The sequence below is a fragment of the Pogoniulus pusillus genome, chromosome 9 (genome assembly GCF_015220805.1).
Source record: "Pogoniulus pusillus isolate bPogPus1 chromosome 9, bPogPus1.pri, whole genome shotgun sequence".
NCBI lineage: Eukaryota > Metazoa > Chordata > Aves > Piciformes > Lybiidae > Pogoniulus > Pogoniulus pusillus.
This window is the reverse complement of record NC_087272.1, coordinates 28712665-28722144: the sequence shown is the minus strand read 5'-3', so window position 1 is coordinate 28722144 and position 9480 is coordinate 28712665. Positions and strand designations below refer to the sequence as shown.

Below are 9480 nucleotides of genomic sequence, written 5' to 3'. Positions count from 1 at the left end.
TTCAGTTATTTCTTCTTGTTCAGTACAGTTAAGTATTTCTTAATGGTGTGATGTGCTAACAATATTTTACTTTTGAAGTTAATCTTCATTCTGTTGTGCCCTGTCTGTGATTTCAAGTTCTTTTCATCAGTCTCAGAAGATTCAGTGGGGCAATGTCTTCTAGTGAAGACTTGATCTCAGTAGCATGTAGTCTTACAGTAAATTTAATACCATTGATTACTGAAAGACAACATTAGTTTGATGCTGAATCATAACTCTCAGGCAATCCTTTATAAATAACATAACAAAAACACCAGCAAAACACCTCAAATAAAAAGAATTATAAAACATTTTACTCCTGTTTTAAATTTGACCCCATCACCAAAGATGCAGAAGAAAATGGACCAGCTGGTTTGTGTCACTTGCAGTATCTATCCGCTTTCACCTTTGCTCTCCTGTAAGGGTAATGAAACAAGATTTAGATTAAGACCGAATACACCTGGGTGTTTTATCTGCCTCAAAGCATTAGAAAGAATTGAAAACCATTTCTTTTCACTTCAAAACACATAAAAAAGACCAGCACCATTTTGGATTTGTTAATTAATTTTTGTTCTCTTAAGGAGCTAGAACTGTAGTGTCCAAAGTCCATCTTGCTTTTCCTTTCAAATCATCATGAATGGCATTTTATCTACTCTGAGGAATTCAGATTCAGTGTGATTTGAAACCAACACTCAACATGTGAGGACCTAGGAGTGCAATTACCACAAACAGACTTCTGCATTCCAGTCACTAAATTAAGGCAAATATTTATACTGTATATTCCCACTAGCTAACATGAAGGTTGTTCTTAATAAATTCCATTTCTCTTGAAAATGCAGCTTTCTCCTCTCCAAAACATTCTTGTGCTATGAATAAAGTTTAAAGTTAGCTTAATTTTTGCAACTCATCCCTCAGTTCATCTATACTAAACAAATTGCATAACATAGTTAAAGACTTCAAAGAATTAATTTCTAGGTAAATCCAAACCTGCAAGCTTCAGCTGAAGAAGTGAAAAGCCAAAACAAAGAGCCAACCCCAAAACTGAGGCAGAACACTGACCTGAAAGTAAATGCTTAACACCCCACACCCCTGAAATATAGCTCTTTCGTACTCCTGGTGTAGTCCAAATACCATTCCCAATAGTTTTTAAATCAGTAGATTATTTCCTGTAAATTGATGTACCTGTCAAGCAGCATTTCATGGAAAGTGCCTTCTTTCCTTGCTTTTTTGAGGGCTTTAGTATCTTCTTTGCTTATCTTAAGCTTTTTGTCTTGAAAACTTTGGAATTTCTTTCTGTAAGAGGGGGTAAAATTCAAAAGTGTAACTTTTGTTTCAATAAGTAACAACTCTGTTATCTTAACTTCTGTTATGCTTTGGACAACTGGCCTAATAAAAATCCAAACTGCCATGGTATCCAACAAGGCATTAAGATTTCTATAGTCAGGGTTTTTTCCAGCAGTCTAGTTGTAAATGAGCCCTACATGACTAGTAGAATGTGGTTGCAAGCTCTGAAGTACCCCTTCTTCAACTATGATGACAACAAAGTTAGGGACTGACAAATGTATTTAGTGTAGGTGGCAAGGTGCTGGTAGCAGGGAAACTGCAAGTGTGGGCTCTGTGAGAAAAGGCTAGAGGCTGCCCCATGCTGGATGCTGCTGGCTCCAAAATGGACCCACTACAGGACACAAACAAGTCCATCAGCAAAGTTGGTGGTACCTCCATAAAAACATACCTACAGCGGCTTAAAATGCCACACATGCAAAAGAAGAGGAAAAAGAAGTGCAAAGTGTCAGTGTGAATATCAAGGAGAGAGAGTGATGCAATGTAGATGCTTCAGGTGCTGGACATTCCTTTTCAACTTGTGGAGAAGACCATGCCAGAGCAAAGGAAAGGTGGGAAAGAAAAGGAATGATAGAGAAACAACTATGTATTGTCTCATATCTTGGTCCTGCTTAGTGGAGCAGGAAGATTGAGAAAGGTCTTGGGTTTATCTTTGTTTCTCACCACCCAAATCCACTTCAATAGGCAACAAATTAAAATTTCCACACTGAGTCTATTTGCCTGTGATGGTAACTGGTATGCAATTTCCTTGACTTTATCTCAGTCTATGAGCTTTCTCATCTTATTTTCTTCCCTGTCCTGCTGAGGAGAAATAAGAGTGAAAGGCTGGGTGGGAGTCTCTCTCTCAAAAGTAGCCCCAAAGGGAAGAAAGGTACTTGGACCTGTTAACAGCTCTAAATTACTTACACATAATTGATTTCACACTGTTTAACATTTCCTTTGTCTTCTTGTGGAACATCATCTTTTTTCTTAGCTTCTCTTTCAGCACAAGTACGAATCTAGTCATGGAGAGAAAAAAAGCAGCAAAACAACAACAAAAAACAATCAGCACACATCTGTATTTTTAAAACAAGAGGTTACAGTTTAAAAACAACATCGTACCCTTCATAACAGGAGGAGTCACAATGACTTCAATTTCATAACTTTCAAATTGGTTAATCAGCAACTAGAGACAAATGCAATAAAAGCAAGAGGTGGCTGAAGCACGGGAAATACTAAATGTAATTCCTGAAACTACTGGAAGACATAATTGCCTTAAGCTCAAAGAATTACTTAGTCCTTAGTTTTATCAGGAGTAAAATGCCTTTTTCAGAAGCCAACGTAAAAATATTGCTCTAATAGACACTTTGGAGCTACTTATTTTCCACATACAGATGAAGTCAAGATAGTTCTTTTTGCATTCCCTTATTGCAAAGGTCTCCCCATCAGCATCATTCTTGGAAATCCTTCTCTGTCCCCGCTTTAGGTATTAATTATCAGTTCTGAACAGCTTCATACAGAAGAACATGGAATGCCACACAGACTGTCTTGCTCTATATAGTGTCTTGTCCTTCTACAGTGGTAAAATATCTTCCTACAGGCTTCAAGCTGATTCACCTTTCATGTGACCAAATTACTTGACACTTGTAGAAAACTAATATAAAACTGCAAAACTGTAGCACATAGACATCTGGTTGTTTGAATACCCCTGCCAATCCTGTATTCATTGTAGAAGGTATAGATTACCTTTATCATTTCTTCTTCCCCTGCAGTTTTGCTTTTGGCTTCTATGTCTCCCTCTTCATTACATCTAATAAAACGGCTATTTGCTGCTAATAATGCCATTTTCTTCTGCAGAAATAATAGCAGATATTGTTAGTAAAAAGGTTGTACACAATCCTTGATTCATAACATTTATCCTCTACAATATACCAAAAAATGTATGTACACGCCTTTTATTCTAGTGTGCATGGCCACTTCAATAGGTAGCCAGCAGACTTGCTGGCACCTTCATTCTTAAGACTTTTATAGCTGCCAAAATGTAGTAATTTGAAGTATTTTAAGAACTTCAGTTGAAAGTCAATGCATTGCAGTTGGGAAAACAGCAGATTAAAAGTTACAATATGGGAGAGATTGTAATAGGGTTTTACTGTGTAAAGAACATCAATACAGGTCAACTCAAAATACAGCCAAATGCTAGGAACATCAAACAAACTATCCCAAACAGCTTACGTCTTGGAAGACAGGTTCCCATTGCTCTCTTGATCCTATTGCATCTGAACGTCCAATAACAAGTCCATCTGAATTTATACCAAGGTATTTGCCATAGCCAGACTTCAGAGCAATCCTCAAAGAGGAAATGCAGGAAATTAAAGAATGGTTTTTATTCAAGCAACTGACAATAACCAACACATCACAAACACATTTTTAGTAGGCAGTGTATTTCAGGAGTATACTGAAACATGTATTCGTATCAGAAACGAAGTCAACAAGAAACAAAACCAGTAGCATTGTTATTGTAATTACCTTGTATCCGATAACTTCACTGCTGTAAACTGTTCAGGAGGACTAGGGCCTTCATCATCTGGGGAATGAATTTTCCTCTAGTTAGGTATGAGGTATTAAACACACAATAACTCAACTTGTTAATACTGCAACTTCAGCTGAAGAATTGAACAATGGTTACTGCTAGAGACTGAGGAAAACTGTACTACTTTATTTCTTTTAAACTTCCTTTTTGAATATTCCCTCTTAAAAAAGCAATCCCAAAATGCAGGTTAATGCTCACATATATGTTCATAATCCTTAAGAGTTCAAAACAAGATGAAATAAAGAAATATTTGTGTGAAGATATGAACAGCTGAGAATGTTTTGTAATTCTTCAGGTGGCTTTGAAAACCCTTGTAATATTATTTTTCCATTAGAAAACGTATTATACCTGAACTATAGCCAAAGTCTACTAGCCTCTCTATTCCTCAAAACCTAAATGAGATACTATTACCATTATTACTTTGATTTCACCCTGGAGCTGAAACACACTATCAGGGCAAATTCAAAGTAAGGATAAGCTAATTATCCTCAATATTAGCAACCAAATTGTGCAGCAACAAAATATTATGATAAGGATGCTGCAATAAACCTTGAAATTCATTTGCCTCGAGTTTGACTCTTCAACTGACACTATAAATATTTTATAGCACTTAATAAAAATTATGCTTGTTTGTATCCAGTAAGTGACATGGTCTGTAATAGGTGATCATCTCCAGTGCAGTTCAACTTATTGCACACATAAAGCAGCAAGGAACTAGGTAAGTGAAACTGACTGGTGGTCATTAGGTTTAAGTCAGCTGCACACTGCAGCTAGGATTATTGCAGTATTTGTAATGAGCGGCTTTCAGCTGTAAAACTGCTTGTCTTTGAGTGAGGCTGCTTTTATATCTTTCATTAGTAAAAATGCTTGTTTCCAAATTTCTTGAAACAAACCTTTATGTGGTGCTCCAAGTGTGAACAAGCCATTATCCAGGGCATGGATGTAAGCTCCTTTGTCCATTTCTATAGCTATAGTTCCTGTAATTTCACCAAAGTTACTGACAGCCCACCAGTTTCCTAAAATATAAAAGCATGACAGTTAGGGCAATAACAACTTCTGCTACAGTAGTTCAAAAGATGATGTTTGTGTCTTCTCCACGCTTTGCAATTCTGAACATGCTACTGCTATCTTCAGATCTTTGTGCATTATTTTATAGCACAGAGCCAGTTTAATGGTGTTGCTTTTGAAACAAAGTGCTGCTGTTCTACCTGCCCTGCCATCCCAACCTACAGGCGCCTATGCTTCATCCCTTCTTCACGTTAGTCCACAAAGCAAGCTAATCCATTCAGCTGATGCAGCCAAGATACACCTTGCAAAGAAAGGTTTTTTTTTTTTTGCCTCTGGACCAGCCTTGTGCAGTTTTGGAGTCGTATCCAATTATTACATTCTCCAAAATAAACAAACTATCTTCTCTTTCTGCAAAATTACTTCAGATGAGCTGCAATCCTTAAGAGCTAAAACCAATCTGTATTTGATCATTTGAGCCCCACAGAATTCTGCCAAAGTTAAAAGGAGACTTCTGCACAGGCATGAATTAGAATTACAACTTTTCAGTTTTTTAAAACAAATTTTTCTTGGTATATTGCCTTACAGATATTTCCTACCTGAAGAAGATAATAACTGTTTTTAATTAATCTGAATACATTGTCTATTTTCCCACACTGTAAATTTGGCAAGTGAACCTGCCTTGAGCACAAAATCTTCCTCTCATTATACAACATATGGAGTTGTCTTGTCCTATACCATCAGTGCTCACAGATCCAGCTGTGATTTTTCCAAATCTATCCCATTTTTGGTCTCAAGAACACAAAACATCTATAACATACTTCTAGGCACAACATCCCATTTTCCCATATATCGTAATTTAACACAGGAATAAAGGTGATTACCCACAAAGTCCTTTAGCTTATATCTGTGTATACGTTACAGAAAATAACATTTATCCTGTAACCTGTGCTGTGCTACAGTATACACCTACATTCCTCACAACTGTGGTTATTTTTTAGCTGTTCTTGTTTGTAAAATGAATTGCATTCCATTGAGAACATAAGTGCTGAAGGCAAGCCTGTTAAGTTACTGCTCATGCCCACACACACTGTGATCCTTTTATTTTATGAAAAAGTAAAATGTAAAGTTGTGTTTTTTCTTGGTTAATGTTTGCATTTTTGCTTTCAAGTAGTAGCAACAAATTTATAATGTGAATGCATGAAAGCAGTCAGGCAAGTATATCAAATTAAAAGAAGATAAACAAATCTGGACTCTTTTGAGAAGATAGCAGGTTTGACTGAACTAAAGAACCCAGTAAAACTAACTAATGGCAGAGCACTAACAGAAAGCACTGGTGATCCAACCACTAATTTTCAATGCAACAGCAGCAGAGGATCTAAGTTATTTACATAGAAATATACTAATAAAACAACAGCATTACAGTGCTAAGAAGTTTCTCCTTCTGAAGCAAGAAAGCAGAAAAGAAAGAAAGGGGAAAAAAAGAGATAATCAAGCTGGTAATATTATAAAAGAACATACTTTATCTAGAAAGATAATTGGGAAATCCATTACACTGGTGTCAGAAATTCCATTTGGAGTCTAAAAAGATCCCAACACACATGTAACAAATTAGAGTTAAAAATCTCTAACAAAGCTGCTCTCAGTTTACAAAGCCCTGTATCAAACTCTTGAGCTTCTGCTGTTCTTCATGGTTCCCACACTGTCACTTAATTCTTGGAAAGAATTCTAGAAGAAGCAACAGCCTCAAGTTATACCAGGAGAGACTTAGTTTGGATATGAGGAGAAATTTTTTCATTGAAAAAGTTCTCAAACACTGGAATAGGCTCCCCAGGGTTATATCATCATTCATGGAGGTGTTTAGAAGACGCAAAGATGTGGTACTAAAAGGTTCAGAACCAGACTTGGTAGAATTAGGTGGTAGTTGGTATTCCATTATGTTAAAGGGCATTTCCAACCAAAACGATCTAAGATTCTATGAAAGCAGCTCACCAACAATATCAAGTTGTTCTGCCGCATCCTCTTCCCGTTTCCTTTTCTTCTCCTTGTGCTTTTTCTTGCTGTAAAGGACAGTTCAAAGTAAGAACGTGCCTGCCCTTTCCACAACGAACCGTCTTACACAGCCGCGCTCCCAAGACCTACAGAAGCGGATCACGGACACCGACCGGGACCAAGAGGCTGAAAAGCCGAAAGCTCCCTCCCTCACCGGCGTACTCGGGCACACCGCAGCCAGCCGGCCGGCCTGCCTGCCCCGACTCCACCGGCCGCGGCTCCCAGCTCCAGGCACCACGCATCTGGCAGCACGGGGACCAAAGCAGGGGACCCGAGATGGTGGCGGTGAACAAATCGCTCCTCACCTTTTCTCTTTCGCCCCTTTAAGGACGAGCTTGGTGGACTTAACACAGGAATACTCCGCCATGCTGCACTACGGCAAACAGAGGCCCACACATCCGGACACGCCCTGCCGGGCGGACGGAGGCCCTGGCGGGACAAACATCGTCCGGGCGCATTCCGCTGTCTGTGAGCACGCGCCCCCTGCCTGTGTGCAGGGCGCGAAGGTGCAGCGCAGTCCGTGCGCTGTGGGGAGGCACCGGCGTGGCGGCCGCTGGGCGAAGCTCCTTTCCTGGCGCCTTGCGGGCTCCGCAGATAGCATTTGGTAAGTAAAATTAAACCAAAGAAAGTTTAAAGTTACGTTTAAGAGCGTGTGCCCTTGCACCCTCCCCTTCTAAGCCTGGCAACCTGTTCCAGGACTTCACCACCCTAATGTGGGAGAATTTTCTCCTCTGTCCAGCCTACATCTGCTCTGGTTTCAGGCCAGCGCCCCTCGTCCTGTCAGTACAAACTCTTTTCAGCAATCCTTCCCTAGCCTTCTGTAAGGTCCCCTTCAGATAGTGGAATGTAGTTGTAAGTTCTCTGTGGAGCCTTGCCTTCTCTAGGCTGAACAGCCTTATCACTCCCAGCCTGTCTTCCTTTGAAACTCTCTCCCGCCTTCTGGTCGCCTCTGTGGCTCTCCTCTGCACCCATTTCAGCAGATAGATGTCTCTCTTGTGCTGCGGGCACCAGGGCTGGACATGGCACTCTAGGTGTGGGTCTCACCAGAGCAGAGTGGCTGAATCACCTCTCTGGGTCTGGTGGTGAGGAATGTGTTATCTGGTCAAATTAAAGGCACCATCGCTATCAGATCTTCCTGTACATGTACACATGCAGACATACTTGCATTGGATTGCTTCCACATTACCCATCAATGCTTGCAAGTTCTCACCACCTCGGAGGTATCTTCTACAAGTAACAGGGCTCTTATACGTGGTTATAGCAGAGGCCTTTACATTTGCTGAAATCATGTCTGAGTGATAAAACTCTTCGTGTGTAATGTCCCTGGAGTTTGTGGATGACTGCAGGAGTTTTCCACAGATGCTCTGACTAGACACAGGACTGCATCACTTCTCACCAAAAGTCTTCCAATTTCTGTCTGCATGTCTAACATGACTGACCCCATATTTTTGTCTGTGAAGTTGGACAATTACACTTGCCATGTGAAATGAAAGCAACAGTAATGGACTTCGAGGATCACAGGATGTCAGGGATTGAAGGGGTTCAAAGAGTCCAACCCCCCTGCCAGACCAGGACCATAATCTGGCTCAGGTCACACAGGAACACATCCAGACAGGCCTTGAAAGTCTCCAGAGAAGGAGACTCCACAGGATCCCATTGACCTTCTTGTCCACCAGGGCATATTGCTGTCTCATGGATACGTTCTTAGCCACCAGGTCCCTCTCCACAGGGCTGCTGTTCAGCAGATCACCTCCCAGCCTGTACTGGTGCAGTTTATTATTCCTCCCCAGATACAGCACTCTGCACTTGTCCTTGTTGAACCTCATTTGGTTCCTCTTTGCGCAGCTCTCCAATCTGTCCAAATCTCACTGGATGGCCACACAGCCTTCAGCTGTATCAGCCAAGCCTCCCAGTTTTTTGCAACTTGTCCTAGGAGGTTTTGGCAAGACTCCCATTTAGGGAGAGAAGGATGTAGAGAAGGCAGTTGGAAGGAGGCATGGGAGTGTCAACAAAAATGATACTTGAATGGGGCTACTGTGCATGTAAATTGAGAATATGTTGTTTTGTTTTCTGGTGTGCTACTTTTCTGCCACTGTTGCAGTTTGTCAGTGAAAGACAGTAATTTCTTTGTCCAGTGTTTGGGAATTGGATAACTTGAAACAGTGTGGATAACTTGAAACAGTGTGTTCTGTAGTAGACCATATGTGGCTTTATTGGTTTATTGACATACTAGTCCCAGGAACTGGCATCTTTCAGTAAAAGCTGAAGAAATAGGCAGTGCAGAAAACTGCAGACGGTGATGGACAGCTTGCTGACCACTTGGTGGAGCTCCAGTCGGGGAAATACTGATTTGCCAAAGTCTTGTCTCCGGTTATGAAGATCCAGCGCATGTTACTGTATGTGAAGGACCAGGGAGGATCCCGATTTCCAAATATCAGATCATGATGCTTAGACAGACCTCTAGCAATCCATGCACTGATTTAAACTTCACCCTC

The 9480-nt window shown here is 40.5% G+C and overlaps 1 protein-coding gene across 1 annotated transcript; it reads right to left on the bottom strand.

The window, feature by feature from the left end:
• Window positions 1-310: 310 nt before the first annotated feature.
• Window positions 311-7399, bottom strand: FRG1 (FSHD region gene 1). Its single transcript, XM_064149032.1, has 9 exons — window positions 7291-7399; window positions 6926-6993; window positions 4822-4944; window positions 3865-3922; window positions 3571-3685; window positions 3085-3189; window positions 2266-2357; window positions 1201-1311; window positions 311-434 (listed from the first exon to the last, which is right to left on the bottom strand). Exons 1-9 carry the CDS (start codon window positions 7350-7352, stop codon window positions 398-400), a joined length of 771 nt encoding a protein of 256 aa, XP_064005102.1. The 5' UTR covers window positions 7353-7399; the 3' UTR covers window positions 311-397.
• Between the last annotated feature and the right edge of the window lie 2081 nt (window positions 7400-9480).

Bases quoted from the DNA above. Each gene is read 5' to 3' on its own strand.
- FRG1 (XM_064149032.1), bottom strand. From the start codon at position 7,352: ATGGCGGAGTATTCCTGTGTTAAGTCCACCAAGCTCGTCCTTAAAGGG. The intron at 3,686-3,864 runs GTAATTACAATA...TTCCTCTTTGAG, and splicing joins GTGAAGTTATCGGATACAAG to GATTGCTCTGAAGTCTGGCT. The intron at 435-1,200 runs GTACATCAATTT...TTACCCTTACAG, and splicing joins CATGAAATGCTGCTTGACAG to GAGAGCAAAGGTGAAAGCGG.